This window comes from Maylandia zebra, linkage group LG12 (genome assembly GCF_041146795.1).
Source record: "Maylandia zebra isolate NMK-2024a linkage group LG12, Mzebra_GT3a, whole genome shotgun sequence".
NCBI classification, from domain to species: domain Eukaryota; kingdom Metazoa; phylum Chordata; class Actinopteri; order Cichliformes; family Cichlidae; genus Maylandia; species Maylandia zebra.
The window spans coordinates 18,425,193-18,443,141 of NC_135178.1; the positions used below are offsets into that span (position 1 = coordinate 18,425,193).

The 17,949-nt window shown below is 40.8% G+C and overlaps 1 protein-coding gene across 1 annotated transcript; it reads right to left on the bottom strand.

Annotated features, from left to right (window-relative positions):
* Nucleotides 1-1,726: 1,726 nt before the first annotated feature.
* On the bottom strand, nt 1,727-7,086 carry LOC143421477 (uncharacterized). The gene is made up of 2 exons (XM_076890797.1): nt 5,103-7,086; nt 1,727-2,389 (listed from the first exon to the last, which is right to left on the bottom strand). Exon 1 carries the CDS (start codon nt 6,541-6,543, stop codon nt 5,179-5,181), a length of 1,365 nt encoding a protein of 454 aa, XP_076746912.1. The 5' UTR covers nt 6,544-7,086; the 3' UTR covers nt 1,727-2,389; nt 5,103-5,178.
* Nucleotides 7,087-17,949: the final 10,863 nt, after the last annotated feature.

Here is a 17,949-nt window from a genome sequence, read left to right on the forward strand (position 1 = left end):
TGAAAAATATACCAGAACAAACAAGCAACCAAAAAAGAAGTGTGGGGTACCTTTGAACCAATGAACAAAGTATAACCATTTATACTTTTTAACATAACCCGGCCCCGTCGATATGTGTATCTCTCACACTCTCCCCCACTCGAGAAATGTCGTCCCGACATAAATGTACCTTATAATCGACAATCCATAGAGAACAATAGAATGGCATGGACTATGTACCAGGTTACATTACACCCTTTTTTTTTTTTTTTTAAGTTACCCAAACTACCGTGCACTGTAGTTGTGTATACTCCTGATATAATCAGTTCAGCTTTTTTTTTTTTTTTTGTCCACAATTCAATCTATCAAATTACCATGCTATTTGTACTCTCCTGTAAAGGCATTAACTTTGTCCACATCTCATCTGAACACTAAGCATCTTCCCTTTACTCATACACATGTTCGGCCTGCAATCCATGTGTCACAATATTTCAATCAACATAGGTACATTTGTTACAATCTGAAATAGGGGTACCAAGTGTAAACATTATATCTTCCCCTTTTACCAAGGTCGCCAGTAACCTTGAATATTCACACATTTGGTGGCCACTATTCTTTCTTCAAGACTTGGTTGTCCAAGTTTACTATAGGTCAAAGTCTGTGGTCTCCTCCTTTCTCTCTTTGGGTATGGACTTGGCTGGTCTGTTTCCAAAGCCTCTTCGACATCAGAGCTGCTGTCCACCTCCCCTGCCCCCACAATAGCCACATCCTCTGGTTCCCTATTGTCCATTTTCTCCTCATCAGCTTGGCTGGGGTCCCCCTGGCCATCTCCTGACATGTGAGGAAGCTCATCTGGCTCACCCCCGTCCCTTAGTGGCATAAACTCTGCCGCTGTGGGGTCCAATGTAGGTGAACACTGAGGCTCAGGATAAGGCCAGGTGAAAACCGCATCAGAAAACTCATCTGTGTCCTCCTCCTCCTCACTCCCCACTTGTGTCGGAGTCATGCATGTTTGTTTCCGTTTGTTATAATGTCTTTTCCTTGTTTTAGTACTAGTTACAGTTGCCTCCTTATCTGCTGGGAGCGGAAGAAAATCGCAAGGCAACAACATATTCCTGTGCAAAATCCTTGTCCTGCCTTTACCATTCTCTGGCTCTAACTCAAACACAGGACTGTCCTCTCCCTTTTGTCTTTTAATGATGTAGATGTTGTCTTCCCAATAGGAGCGGATTTTACCTGGCCCACCCCTCTCCACAACATTTCTAACAAGGACACGACTCCCTATTTGAAGTGGTGGACCATGCACACTTTTGTTGTACTGCCTTTTACCTCGGTCAGCTGACTTAGCTGCATTTTTGGAGGCGACAGTGTAAGCTTCAGCCATTCTCCTTCTCCATCTGTCCACATAGTCCTGGTAGGAGCCTGAACTGTCCTCCTGCTCAATGCCAAAGAGAAGGTCAACTGGTAACCGTGGTGACCTACCAAACATTAGGAGAAAAGGAGGGTAGCCAGTGGCCTCATTAACAGTACAATTGTAGGCATGTACAACTTTATGGAGGTGGCTTTTCCAGTCTCTTTTCTGTTCCTCTGTTAGTGTTCTTAACATCGAGAGCAAGGTCCTGTTGAATCTTTCGGTCTGCCCATTTCCTTGTGGGTGATAAGGAGTAGTGTGTGACCCTTTAACACCAGCCAGTTCTTTTAAATGGTGCAATAGTCTATTCTCAAACTCTCGCCCCAAATTGTGGTGTAGTTTTTCTGGAAAACCAAACCTGAGACAATAATCATTGAATAGTTTTTCTGCTACAGTCTTAGCTGTCTTATTTGTAGTTGCGTAGGCCTGAGCGAAGCGGGTGTAGTGGTCCATAACTACAAGTATGTATTCACACCCCCCCTTGCATTGCTCCAGGTGCAAAAAGTCAACTGAAACCAACTGAAATGGATGAGTGGTCTCTATGCTCAACATAGGTGCCCGTGCCTGTCTGTTTGGCTTCCTCTGTTTGAGACACTCACAAACATTACTGACAAAGTGTTCAATGTCTCTTTGCATCTTAGGCCAGAAGAAACGATCCCTAATTAAATTTAGGGTCCTTTCTGATCCCAAGTGGCCCATCTGTTGGTGTAGTTCTTTGAGCACTAGTGGGTGGTAAACTGAGGGGAGAACTAGTTGTTTTTTGTGTCGAGTCTCTCTGAACATAGTTCCATCCTCTCTGATTTTCAGTTTGCTCCACTCTCTAGCCAATGCTTTAAACTCAGTGCTCTCAGTCTTAATGTCCTGTGTGGTGGGCCTTTTGTTTTGCACTACAGACTCGTACATTTTACCTATCACGGGGTCTTGCCGCTGGGCTGCACAGATTTCCTCTCTCGGTATTGGCTGAATCATGTCCAGCAGTTCCTCTGCTTGTGTTTGATGCTGAAGGGTGTGGAAGGAGACAGCGTTAAACATTAGAGCTTCTGTTTGCTGCACTAATATGCCCTGCTGTGAGGCTACAACCACGTCCTGGCTAACCGTCTGTGTACAGCAGTTCATATAGTCCTCAAAATCGAGGGGCATCCTGGATAAAAAATCTGCATCTGCATTTGTTTTTCCTGGCCTGTATTTTATCGTAAAGTTGAAATCTGCGAGCTCAGCCACCCAACGCTGACCTGATGCATTCAACTTTGCTGTCGTTAACACATAGGTGAGTGGATTATTATCTGTATAAACCACAAACGATGGCGCATGCAGCAAATAATCTCTGAAGCGCTCACAGACAGCCCATTTGAGAGCTAAAAACTCCAGTTTGCCAGCATGCATATGGTAATTTTTTTCTGGCGGCGTTAACGTTCTAGATCCATAAGCTATGACTCTTAACTTGCCATTACTGCGCTGGTAGAGCACTGCTCCTAACCCTGCTTGAGAAGCATCAGTATGAAGCACAAATGGTTGGTCTAGATCAGGGTAGCCTAGGATCGGAGGACTGGCCAGTTTATTGACTAAGTAAGACAAAACCTGATGGTGTGACTCTGTCCATTTCACAGGGGCTGATGAAGGCAACTGTCCTTTAGCCTGTTTGTTTTTCTCCTTCCTTCTCTTGTTCTGTGTTTTTAAGTCCTGTGGGCTACTTTTAGCATTTGTTTGGGCTGCTAGCAGTTCATACAAAGGTTTGGCGATACGTGAAAAGTCCTGTATATAGGCTCTATAATAAGATAGGAAGCCCAAAATCTGTCTCACTTCCCCCACTGTACTAGGGTGTTTCTCTTTAAGTGACATCACGGAGGCGACTTCTGCTGGATCCATACTATGGCCATCTTTTGACACCACTCTACCCAAAAACCTGACCTTAGGCTTGAACAGTTCACATTTCTTAGCAGTAAGTTTGACCCCATGTCTCTGATACCTTTGTAGCACGGCTCTTACATGCTCAACATGGTCCTCAAAAGATTTACTGTGGACCAAATTGTCATCAAGGTACGGTAGACAGATATCATCACGCAGACCCCAAAGACACTCCTCCATGCTCCTCTGGAACTCTGCTGGGGCGGAGCTGAGTCCAAATGGGATTCTAACCCACTGGTATAAACCCCAGGGGGTGATGAATGCAGTGAGTGGCTGACTGTCTTCGTCTAGGAATCCTTGATGATAAGCCTTTCCCTGGTCTAGTACTGTAAACCAGGAGCTACCAGTAAGGCTGTCCAACATGTCCTGTATCCTGGGAATAGGATGTCTGTCAGGCACCGATTTGCGATTAAGTTCTCGATAATCCACACAAAGTCTGAGGTCACCGGACTTTTTCCTAACACAGACTATCGGTGACGAATAAGGCGACTTGGATTTTGTAACCCACCCCCTATTGATCAAGTCTTGCAGGTAAGCTTTTACTTCCTGATGCAGAGGTTTAGGCACACTATTGTAAGTCTTTTGAACTGGTGTTTGGTCGTTGAGGGTGATGTGCATCCGAAGGCTAGGAATGCAGCCTACATCATTTTCGTCTTTTGCAAAAGCTTTGCATTCCTCCCTAAGCATCATCCTCACCGCCGACTGTTGGCCACTCGTTAGATGGTCTAGAACTACAGGGGGATCCCAAACACCACTTGTCTCACCTGTGGGGGCTAATGGGACTTCGACACCTGCATCGTCTGCTGTTTTAGTTGTTGGAGTTTCTACAGGTTTTAGGGCAGCTGGGTATATTGCTTTTACGCCCTCAATGTGCCCCAGGACCACACGCGGATCTACAGTAATATTATGGCATGTGGTATTTGTGACAGATACTGGGACCATGGCTGAGTTGCCCCTTTTTACTTTAAACAATACTTCCTGCAAATGAAGCCCCTCAGGCAGGCTGGGGTTCAGAACAGGACAAAATAACATTACAGTGTCCTCGTCAGCCTGTATGCGTGTGCGACAGCGAATGGTAGTAGCTTCACTAGGGCCTAAAACAACTTTACTCCGCCCTGTCTTGACTTGGATCTCTTCCGCAGCTGTTCGATGTGTCTCTATCAACTGGATAAAAGTCTTAGCAGATCCGACGTCAATACCAAAAGCACTACTCACAATATTTGCAGCACAGTCACTGTTTTTAACACCCTGTTGTTTAAGTTGCTCGTTGATGATTTCTTCTATAACATTGTATCCAATAATGGGATCCTGAGCTACATTTGGGTCACTAGAGACCAATACGGGCACTAGGAGACTCGAGCTGGTCGTCTCCACCCCCGTCAGTCTAAACTCTACAGGGACCCACCCCATAAATGGTATCTCTGTCTGATTAGCTGCGAGCCCATTTAATGGTTCTGAACCTAAGAGTTCATCTATCCCCCTGATAGTGGTGTGAGGTAAGTGCTCGACTCTCCAGTTCTCATTTATTACGGTAGCCTGTGCACCCGTGTCCCACAATGCGGTGACTGGTACATTGTCAAAGGTGCATCTCACCATTTTTCGTCTACCAATCAGCTTCACTAATTTTTGTCCTTGCTTATCTGATAGAAGGTCAGAATATCCCATGTATGACAACCACCCCTTTTTCTCTCTTTCCCTCAAATGTTGTTCAACTAGCCTCACCGCTTTACATACATGTTTGTGATGGTGCCAGTGTTGTCCCTGACAGGCTTTAGAACAGTAACTGACAGATGAGCAGCCTGCACACCTCTGGAGTGGGGTGCTGACCGACTCTCTCTGGTGGCAGCAACCACAGCGGCGGGACTCCTGATGTGGCGGTGGGGTCACTGCTGGTCCCGTGGCAGTGGCCCTCTGGCGTTTCCCTGCAGCTGAAGTGGAGCTCGGCATCCTCTGGAGATGTGGCCAGGCTGGCCACACTTAAAGCAGTGGGTGCAGTTGTCTCCCTCTCCGTTGCTCTGGCAGGTCCTGCAGCCTTTCTTCCTCCAGGTACCCGCGGCAGCATCTGATGTCCTCTTTGTAGTCTGCGACTTGCCAGCGTTCAGGGAAGCAAGAACCATCTGCCTCACCTCTGCAACCTCGTTCCTCAGCTCTTTCACCAGGTCGTGCATTTCGGGTGGAGGATGATTTTTCTTGTCTTCCTTGGTGGCGGGGATCTGCGAGCTGCTGCGTGGTTCATCCCTAGTATGTAGCTCATTGATTCTTGGTGGTTTTGTATTGTTCCTCTTTAACTTGTTCAGTCTTTCTGTCTCGAGATTGGCAGCTTCATTTAGTTTCTCAATCAGCATTTCATCAGTCACATCTGGGTTGTCAAGAAGGGCTTTAATCTGGAACTTTATGTTGTCATTTTGCAGCCCAGTACCCACTGATCTCAAAAACTTCCTTTTTACCAGGTCCCGACTGTAGTGTTCTGCTTCTTTGTCCTTGGATGCGTACAGGAGGCGATCTTTAAGCTCAATGGCTCTGAATAAAAAGTCTTGAGCTGACTCTTTTGGATCTTGGGAAATATTTATCAGTTTTTGGTACAAATCAGATGTGTCATCTTCTCGGTAATGTCCTTTTAATATTGTCTTTAACTGTGTGAGTGTCAAATCAGTCTTTATTTCAAGCATATCACGCAGTTTGAGACCTGGATTGATGGCTCTTATCACTGCTTCAATAACTTCTGACTCACTGTGGCCTTTGCGGAGTCCATTTTCCATCTGATGCAGCAGGTTGGTATAGGACAGCCGATCGCGCTGCCCTCCCTCACCTATTTGGCCACAGATGCGAAACTCCCTGCGAATTGTCACCTCTGGTACTTTAGAAGACAGCAGGTTCGGGGCAGCGTCCGCCATCTTGAGTTTCTGCCCTATCGCTCTAATTTCTTCCTGCAGCTCGTCATACTTGTCTCTTGCGTCTGAAGGGCGGGAAAAATCACTCTCGGCCGTATTGTCTTTAGCTTTATATTCGCCCAAAAACGATAAAAGTTCTTTCACAAACTGTACAGCATCGTCTGGTGTATAACTGTTTTCCACCTCGTCCAGTTTATGTTCTATAACTTTCATCAGTTGGCGTCTGGAAGTGTCTTTTGTAGGCTCATTTAGCGGTGTAGCAAAGCCTTTCACCTTATAACCCACTTCTATGAGCTGATCACGACTTAGCTGGCAGAGTGTGGCGGTGATCTTATCTCGTCGGGCTTCTATCTCCATTGTGGGTACTCACAAGCTTGTCTTTAGTCCGTCAGATTTCAGGTCCGGTGCTTGGAGAAAGGTTTTTCTTCAGCCGTGCGGTAGCGCTAACGTTAGCCGCTAATGGCGCTAACCAGGCTTCTGCTTCACTCTCGTGCGGGAAGTTCTTCAAACCTTCCTCCTGGCTGGCTCGCCATGATATGTTGCAGCTTTAAGGCAGGGATGACTCCTGGAGTTGCTTTCTCACTGTATATGTTTTATTTCACAATCCGATCATAACAAAAACATACAGCAGCTCCTCTCCGACTCCTAGCCCTTTTGCTGCGGTGGAAAAAAGAACCACTCCAAAACCCCTTCAAGGAACATATGTACAAAAGAGTTTTCCTAACACACCAATGGGGCGTTCAATGCCATCTGGTTAATATGAGTACTCTGGCAGAATAACAGTTCAAATGAAAAATATACCAGAACAAACAAGCAACCAAAAAAGAAGTGTGGGGTACCTTTGAACCAATGAACAAAGTATAACCATTTATACTTTTTAACATAACCCGGCCCCGTCGATATGTGTATCTCTCACATATGGGTCAATAAGAGACACACATGCCTGCTGCTTTGAGGGAATTCACAATTGCTATAGCAGAGATATACCTCATGGGCCCATATATTGAAAAAAAATATATATAAAAGACATTGGAAATGGGATAATCAGAGATTTTCAATATTGTCTAGGTCGCTTATTTGCATTCTGTGCATTCACCTATAACTTCCTGGTTATAAATGTGTATTTACAGTGTACAGGGTAGAAACCTAGGCTCTAGGTTACATGTGCTTCGTCTGAGCACTTCTTCTGGGTTTCTTGCAGCTGCCTGAAAACTCTTTTAAAAGTAAAAACAACATCATAATAAGAATGAATAATTTCTTTATGTTTTTTCTTCAAACTGCACATATGTCATGATACATTTCCATAAAAAGTTCAATAAATGAACTTTGAAGCCAGCTTCCTGGTGAGCCCTTGGTGGACTGACTCAATTCATCTGTGCAAACTTCAGGTTTGAATTCTTGAACTGTTCATTGCCGTATCTCAGACCTGCTGGTTGTCATGAGGACTAAGGGTAACACAACAGAAGCAGTGATCCTCTCTGCGCCGTCATTATTGATGTCGTGTCACCCACTCCTGGGGCTCCGGCTTTGTTTTCCCATCATGCCCTCGCTGCCTGCTGGTTGGTTTAAACAAGCAGTATTCTTGTTCAGCCTTTCAATTATACCATGCCCTGTAGCAGCACCCTGCACCCTCCATATACACCAAGACAGGAACTAAGAGAGTGGGAGGAATTGATTTGAATTTGGCATCTAATAGATGTTTTGGTGTTCCTGTGGTTTTCTGTTTATTAGTATTGTGACTCCTTATGAGCAGCTATTTTATGTTTTAGGTATGATTTTGAGTGATGCACGAGGAAAAAAGTACTTAGCCTTGAAGGAAAACCCAAAGTAGTGGATCCCAGGTGCTGAAAAAAATAAATAACTTAAGAGTTCAAGAGCCCTAATAGTTTTTGATAGTAGTAGAGTTAAACAAGTTACAAAGAACACTGAAAAGGAAATGAGAAATGCAGTTTCACACCAGCTGTTTCACTTAGACGTTTATCACACTAAAACATATTTAAAAGTCAGGCCCTCCATAACTTAAAATACCAAAAACTTATTATTTCCACTGCTTTCCCACTGTCTCATCACCCTATAACTCCCTGTCTCCTTGTCTGCGAGTCCCACAACAACTAGACACGGGTCAAGTTCTTCTATTGAAAAGGTTACATAGAGGCTGAAACCCGGCAACCGCAAAAGGAGACCGTCTAGACAAGGCCCCACAGTCCTGACCCCAGTTACAGCCTGTCCCTCAAGGGGCCTATAACACCTTTGTTTTCATGTTGATAAATTCCATTTCCTGTCATACTAGCAGCACAACAAACCCTGTGATATCAAAACTTTGAAACCTGGACTACAGGCATGTACAGAGCAAGTGACAGAGTGTAGTATAGAGCAAAATTAAAGTGTGTTTTTTTATGTCGGTAACTATTTGTTTACAACAAATTACCCAACAAGTCCTGCTTGCATAGTGTAGAAATTGTTTTTGTAAAATATTCTACAATTATTGATGAGAATAAAACAATCTGCAGAAAAATAATACTTTTTTCACTTGCATTTACTTTGGTTACCTGGGTAAAGTTTGATGAGAATATGTCTGGCACAAAGTCCTCAGTTCCCACAGACACATGTCTGGATTTGGGGGAAGTCTGTTGATTTAAGCTTGCATTATCATCTAGTCACACAGCATAAATTAACATACAGAGCACACACGACCAGTCTACATCTATTCAATAAGGGAACATGGTTTGCTGGCTGACACGTCAAAGGGTCGTTTTAAGGCCTGCTCGTGGCAAAGCGTTATGCTAATTACTGCTTACACATGCACTTTAATTAATATGTAAAACATTAAAAATGCATGCTATATTTCAAGTGCTGTCAATAAAGAACAGCTTGTATAAAATATATTTAGTTATTATAATTAGTCTTGCATAAAATGTACTTATGTAACCCCAGCCAATCGTAGGTACACTCCATGATTCAGTTTCATTCGCCGTTTCAGAGAATACTTGAAGTGGAGACGTCTCTGATTTCAAGATATTATACTCAGATTTTTTCCTCATCTCTAATTGTAACAGCAATAGAGTGATAGAGTGTATAACAGTTTACTCTGTGTTATTATATAAATATAGTACATCCCTGTAGTCTCCTAGATAATAACCACTTTGCTTCTGTTAAGTTGTTTTTCTGTAGTTCAATAATGTCAAACTTGCAAAAACCTAATTGGACTTACTGGACTATTACTTCCCTCTCTTCCCTTTAAGCTATTAACTAACTGTACATTTAAACTTTATCTATACCATATTTCTTAAAATAACAATCAGTAGCCAATTAAAAGCTGGGCCTATGAAAGTGCTGTAAGTGTGCCATAATAAAAGCCCTGTTAAATGATGTGTGTCTGGCGAATTTGCTAACATTAAAAGCTCAATGGTACGCATGTTCTGCTATAGTGAGCGTTTCTCTGTCGTTCTATTATATTAGGGGTTCGGTTGCACATAATGTTTTTTATTTACCTTTTCACGAGATTAACTAAGCCGTGAAACCGCGAGTGCATTGGGTTGCTGGGTTTATGACCATTCCAATGTTGGCTCCGTTTAGGGTGTTTAAAGTGAGGGGCTTCAGATTTTAAAATGAATGGCACAGAGAAACTCAAGTTCATGTCTATGAAAAGTCACTACTCGGATCTGTTTTCACCTTGTATGGCAGTAATTGTAGCAGGACGTGAGAGCAGATTAAAACAAAGCTGTCTACCAACATGTACAACTTTGTGTAATTAAACAATCCTGTGCAAAATTTCAGTGAATGTAACTGCAAACACTAGCACAAAAAAAAGCAATATGGGCATGTAAACAATTAAATGCATTTAATAAATGAATAATTACATGCATTAAAATAATTAAAATGAACACTAACCAAAAGTGACCAAAGACCAGATAGATATTGATTAGACAGCTGTATTTTAAGTACACCAAACTAGGTTTCCCTAATCTTTTCATAGAAATTAAGCAGCATTTTTTTCAGTATATATGTGGAGCAAGATGGTTACAGGAAATATTGGCATTGGCAGAAATGTTAATTTCTGTAACCACATTGTGCTGTTAGATCAACTCCACATTTTTCTAGAAATAAAATGAACAATTATTGCAATATCTATAGTTCGTTTTTTTCATGTTGGCACACATAGAAGAATCTCTTGTTTTGCAGACACAATATTTAACAAAGCAGATAATGATATTATATAATTGTTTATAAATGCAACGCTCCAGTGACTAGCTTTATATGATATCGTTTGTTTTAGTTTTGTTTTTTTATAACAGATATTTTAGTCATCTATCTTAATTTCAGTATATAACTAGTACTCATGGGCAAGACTGTGATAGCCATATTTCATTCTGATTCAAAACAACCCTTAAAAGCATCACCTAGTGTTTCAGTACTTCTTGTAGAAAACCCTACTTCCTGTTCTTTGTCTTCCATTTTCTACCACCAAGCTAGCTGAGAGCTTTCAAGTTTAAATTATACACTAACCCTACCAATGCAGGGTTTTGCTTGCTTGCTTCCATTGTTCCGAGACTCCTTGTCCACCCCTTTCCATCTTCTGCCTCCCTATGGAGAGCCATGAAGTGTCTGAGTCATCGTCGATTACAGTTTGTATTTATAGATGAGAGTCAGGACCCGGGCCTTGCAAGCAAGTATGGATGTGCATGTGTGGGTGGATAGGTCTTTCCAGCTCACACTGCCTAAAACCAGTGCCCATGACTCACCTTAGCTACTGGACGCTGCCACAGGAGAGCTGACGTCACCTGTCCTGAGACAGAGTTACTGCTTGCAGTGACCTCACTCTGATCCAGGTTAGAGAAGAGTGCCAGAGGATGTCTGGTAGGTCAGTGCTTTAAGGCACCATCTCATGTCCTCCTTTCTTGAGCACATGTCAAAGTAAACATGTAGCATTTCACTTTGTGACAACAAAGACTGTCGAGCCACCACTGTTTCAGCGCTCACGAACAGTCAGGTGAAGCTGTGCAAGAATTTTGTCTCTTTGTTTATCTGTTCTATTTTTCATATCCGGATATTGAAATGTGCTAACACGCTTCAACACTCAAATTTGGAAATTTCAGTTAAATGAGCAGCCCATAATCGTATATTTGCACTCAAATGCACACACATAGGGCCTTCGGGTGATTGATGTAGGAAAATTTCTGATGTGTAGACTAGAGATGCCTGTCTTTTCCACTTGAATAGGAGGGACTTTATCTAGACGGAAAGGCGGGAAGGCAAGAAGGTGGTGAATGCTTTCCCAATGAGAGGTGAGGCATATTGAAAACTATATTAAATTACCCTGATTAACAATTTAACCACGATCAGGAAAGCCATGGGGGTGCTCTGTAGGGAGGCCCAAAGACTATTCATCCCCACAGCGCCAGGGTCGTAAGGTGCCCCAAGTTCACAGGCTCGGGCTTTTTGTTATGCTAACACCTTATCCCAAATCAGCTGCCTCCTCCATGGTCAGACACAAGCATTTCCCTGAGAACTTTCAATGATTTGTCATTCCACCGTTCATCTCACCCCCACCCCAGCACACATATATGCACGCTCAGGCACTTCCATGCACAAGTCTGGATTTTTGCAAGTAAGGAGAAAAGAGATGTGGGTTTTTGAACCTGTGCGTCCTTGAGAAAGCCATTAAAAGATGTCTTTTTATCTTTTGTATAATGCTAAAATATTCCACGTACAATCACTTTTTTTTTTTAATTTCGAGAAATCAAGCGTAGTGATCAGCATAACCTTACTGTGCACTCAACATACTAAACATAAAACTGAAGATGTAAAAGAAAAAAGAAACAAGACAGAGGATAACATGTTTCAGCATTTCTGTCTCATGGGAGAGCTAATCAATACACATTAAGAGAGGAGTTGATAACACATGTATTAGAGGTCAGGAGTCAAACTCTGGTCAAATACCCTTGACCTAAGGTCAAAGTCTTTAGCATGAACGTGCCTCTGGTGCATCATCACATAGGTCCCAAATCTGTGTAATCACAAAAATCTATTTAGCCAGATAAGCATTTCTACAAGAAGATGTCTTAAAAAAGGGGTTTTATTTTTTCACTTCACATTTTGAATTCTTAAAATTGTTTTGTCATTAACAAATTCTAATTTATGAAAAGGCTTGAACTGTATTACAGTTGCAATAATAAAAGCATACATCATGCACAAATACGCAAAATGCACAATACAGTCCCTTATTTTAAAATCTTTAGACATTGCCAACAATCACAGCAATTCACATCAAATAAAAGAAAAGAAAAACGCATGCAATATAATGATATACCACTGATTGGAAGACAATTATTTGTGTACAGCCATGGTCCTGAGTTGTAGGCGTGTATGACTGCCCTCATCTCACACTCAGCCAAAACTCAACCAGGAGAGAAGGAAAAAAAAATCTCATCAATGCAAATTAGAGCCCACAACCTGAGGAGCCTTGCAGGACCCACCAGTTATCAAAAAAAAAAAAAAAAATCACAGGCTTTCATTTCCAAATCTTGTTGTCACAGATTCTCCATATTAACACAGGATAGGCAGTCATATCCATGGATTAGTCTGCAGTTACTTAAAAAGCCGTATCCACACTCAGGCTGCCACAAGAGAAAATAAGGATGCTTCTAATTCTGCCAGCATAATTGCCTGATTATAATGAGCTTCTCTCTCTCGCTCTCTCTCTCTCTCGCTCTCTCTCACTCTCCAGCACTGCCTTTATTTCTCAGTGTCTGCACACACACACACACACACACACACACACACTGCAGCCTAATTCTGATATAAATCAGTCTTCAATTGAATAGAGGGGGGAAAAAAAATCAGCATTATTATTTTCTGGTGTTGTAATAGTGCTGTGCACAGTGAAACCTGGCATGAAACCTAACATTTTCCTGCGATTTCAATAGATAATAGAGTTTTGAGCAAAAATAAAAATAAAGCGCACAATAAAAACAACAATTTATGTTCAAATGAGGTATGCTGACATACCGCCTGACATTCAGTTAATTAATTTTGTGGAATCCAGACACAGTGCCAGTAAAGCAGGCTAATGTCATATCAATATGCTATAGTGCCTTATGTTTCCACTTTCTTTGTTTGAGATGCATTACAAGAAAAACCACTGAACATTTAGCTATGGCTTGAAATTATATATATGTATATTTTACCAGAGTTTGTAGCTCAGTATAATTTAAATATGAAATATCAGTATTCTGATAATTTTTTAAATTAAGCCACAAAAACCCCTGATATTTATTTAACTTATATCTGACTGCTTGGCTTAATAGCATTCAACTCACAGGTTACATGTCACCTCAAACATAATAATGACTTAATCTTGAGATTTTATTAGTCAGTTATTTTCAAATGACACCATTGCTTTAAGCTGTGTATTTATTTATTATTTTCATAGTGTTGTGCACTATAACCTCATCCCAAATCAACACCATGAGCAGTCTAAGCTGTCAGTTCACTCTGCACCAAAGTGACACTTTTAGTAAAAGCAGTAATAAAAATACATGCATCATTTTATACCTTTAGTTGTAAAAGTAAGTAAGAAGGATTAAGCCACACACACACACACACACACACACACACACACACACACACACACACACACACACACACACACACACACAAAAACACAGAAAGACACGCACCAGTACAGACAAAAAAAATGATATTCAATTAAAAACAAATAGAGAAGGCATTATAATATAATATTTCCTTTCAAAGTAAATATAATGTTACCACTCTTCTACTGTCGACAGAAAACTGCATTTGTCAATCATTAAAACACATGCACTCCCCATGATAGAATAGACGGGGAGGAGAAGAGGATATGGTGCAGACAATATAATGTCACTAACTTTTCGAGTCGTTGTTATTCTGCCCGCAGTGTTTTCGCTTTGGCGATAGCATACATCGCCTTGTTCCACCAGGATTTGTTCTTCCATCCCTTTAAAGCTGTCTAAACCCAAATGCAGGCTAAATGAGCATGCCCACTCATGAATGCTTTTGCTTAATTACAATCCCTGATGGAAAAACTGCTGAGGGAGAAGCCTGAACACATCCACGTGTTAGGATGGAGACAGAAGCTTTTTTTTCTCCCTTTTTTCTTTAAAGAAGACAAAACGTATGTGTTCAAGTGTGTATGAATGTCATTAATTATAATAGGGGTATTTCCCCCCCCCCCCGCCTCGACACAAAAGACAAAGGCAAGCTGTATGTGCTTGAATTTCATTTAGCGAAATGATATTGATGTTTTGAATAGAGATCTTGAAAGGCCTTTTTCCTTTGTGGACTGGATGTGAGTTTTTACTTATCGGAGAACAGGACCTGACATCTAACTTGCCAAATGTGTGAGTTATTTAAATATTAGCTGCCTTAGTTATTATGGTTAGAAAAAAATATCATTGGACAGTTACTGGCTGTAACAGACTAACGGTAAATAATATGTCTACTATTCCTGTTTTGTGAAGTCATAACGAGCCAAAAATAAACTAAAGAGGGATGATGAGTGTAAATTTATATTTATGTTTTTTAACCAATAAGATAAAATGTTTCAAATCTGTGGTTGACTCTGTCCTGGATTCAGTAGTGTGGAGAACAGAGAGTACTGTGTTACATGATCCCAAAAAAAGGAGACTCCATCTCAGATATTAAATCCTGATTCGTGCAAACCTTGACAAAAATGTTGAACAGAATTTTACATAGTAAATTTCTGTGGTATATTCTGTGGTTAACCAAATGTGTGCTTCGAATGTCACATTGTTCTAGTTAAGCAGAAAGCGCCCGGTTTCTGTAAAGGAAGTCTACACTACATATAAATTATTCAGGAGTATTTGCATTTGCATTGTAATTTGCATTCATGTAGATTACAGAGAATGAAGAAGGAGGCGCTGCACCAAAGAGAATTACATTCTGAACCATTTTCAGTCCTACTGGTGAGGAGTTGACATGGATTTTTGTTCTATTTTCCTCCTCTGCTTCGAGGTGTACTGCCGAGATCAGGGACACACATTTCAAACTGTTGTTTGATTAATAAAAGAAGGAAATGATGTAAAATGCTCGCCAGATCTCATGCACAAGAAGCCCTGCCATTAAAAATGAATCTTGACATTCAACAATGAGTCTATTTGATTGACTAGGCTGAGGTTTTTACTGTAATATTCTCATCATCTTTATTTATACTGTCAGGATTGTGAGTTGAAACTCAAAAGAACCAGTAGGCACAGAGGAGATGTCATATGGATTAAACACTAGGAAAATGTGTGAAACTCTCACAGTACACTGAAGATCCTGGCTATTATGTTTCATCTAAAAATAACAAGCCTGACTAAAAAGAACAGACAACACTGAATAAGAAAAGAAGAAGAAAAAAACACAAGCTCCAGAGAGAACAGAGTTCAAACAGCAGGAGCGATAGTGCTGAGTGTGATATGGAATACAACAGGGAGAATGTACAGTACGAGACTCCCTTCAATTATAAATGAAAAGGAAATCAGTGTGAAATGTATGGAATAACCCAGATTCTGAAAAAGCCCCCAACCCTATTTAAAGCTGCTTTAGCTGCTTTTGTGAAATGCTGATGATGAATTTCATGGGCATATATGTGTGCCATCATATGACTTCCTACTGCTTTAACGTGATTGTATTCATTTATATCACTATTAGTTTAGCAGCAATTATAACACCAATTATCAGAGAGACATTTCGGGGCCTTGGCCGAATGGAAAACGTGCCACAGAGTAGGCTGAGCCAGTGTGCCTGTACACCACTGGATTGTGTGTATCCATGTGTCGTGCTACGAGGGGCTAGCACAATGCATCAAGGGGGTGGGGTATGTATCCCTGCAATAAGAGAGGAGGGCTTAGTCAATATATGCGCATGTGCAAATACACCCTGGCTCTAATATACCCACATGTTGTCATACACGGCATTCCATATGTAAAGGTGCGCAAATGCACAGTTGTGTTATGTCTGATCACGCTACGACTCATGCCGTAAATAGAAAGTACCAAGTGTGTTTTATTTAATGATTAGAGCAACATAATTACATTTTGCACGTGGTATGTCTTGCTTATACCTAAATACTGTATGTGAAAGAAAAAAACTTAAACAAAATGTTAAAAATAATAAAGAAAAATGCTCTTTTTGTTTGATTTGACAGGACTGACAGTCTGCACCTGATTCAATTGTTTTTTATGTATTTATTAATATTTTTTATTTTTTATTGGGATCTATGCTATTTACCACCTTGGGAGGACTGTCAGCATTAATTATGAGACCAAATATATTTAAAGTTGAAAAAGCACTCTTTAAAAAATTCTGCATTATACTTCAAGTCCTGCATTTACAGGTGACCATGTAAGTTTATCTGCAGTGAGCTACAATTTAAGAGTGATATTGTGATCTATGGAGGCGAAGTAATGGGAGGACAACAACAACACCACAGCAGAAGAGACCTGTGGAGAAAAAAGTGTGCTATCTACTTGCACCATCCAGAAGAAATCGCCACCAAAAGAAAAAGAAATACAAACAGTTAGAAAACTTTGAGGGTAAACTTTCATTACAATTAAGTAAGTTAAGTATAATATTCACCTGTGCTTCATTTGAGACCAGAGAATTCTCTTTTCACCCATTATAAGTATTGCACAACAAGAGACTGTGACTTGTCCAGGCTGTATCCTGCATTTTGTCCTGTGACAGGTGGGATGGGCTTCAGCCTCGCCAGGACACTGAATCTGGAGCTGAAGAAAATGGATGAATGGATGTATAGATAGTCCCACCTTCCCAGATTAAGATAGCCAGCCAACGAATTGAGAACTCTAAAATGGCCTGGAAAACTTTTCAATAAATACACATGTGTTGTTGTGTAGAAAAAATGGTGCAATTCATAGATTAAAAACTATATTTTGTTACTGAGGGCTTGCCCTCATTTGCAGTGTGTATGAGTACTCTTTATTGTTTACTCTTACCTATATTTAACTTCATCACGCAGCCACTATTCAATCAAATTTCAGAGCCTGCCAACTCACAGAACTCATTAAAAATTTGTTTTTGAGGTCTTAAAGCACAAGATTACCCAAACTTCAGACAGGTGAAGGGCGACATAATCTCTGATATGTTTTAACTTAAGAAATTAACTTATGTAAAGTTATTTTTTTAATTAATATGTGATCAATATTCACTGCCTAGAGATGGTACTTTTTATTTTTAAGTTATGAAAAGCACAATTTCTGAAAATATTCCCTTTTTAAATGTTTTATTATTTATAACAAACTTTATACACAGATGGGGTCAAGCAGGAGTTTGCAGATGATAAAGTGATATGTAGTGAGAATAAGGAGTCGATGGAAGACAGCCTGAAGAAGTGGAGGTAGGCACCAGAGAGAAGAGGAATGAAAGTTGCAGAAACAAGACAGAATACATGAGTGAATGAGAGGGAGAGAGTCAACACACAAGGAGCAGAGGTAGGTGAGTTTAAATACCTGAGGTCAACCATCCAAAGCAATGGACAGTGCACAAAAGAGTTGGAGAAGAGAGACGTGTCAGGGGTGATTTGTCACAAAAGTGTAGCGGCAAGAGTAAAGGGTAAGATTTAAAAGATGGTAGTGAAACCCGCTATGATACATGGCTTGGAACAATGGCAATGACACACAAAAAAAGACTGGAGTCAGAGCTGAAGACGCAAAAGTTTTTACTGGAACTGAACAGAATGAACAACATATGAAATATATA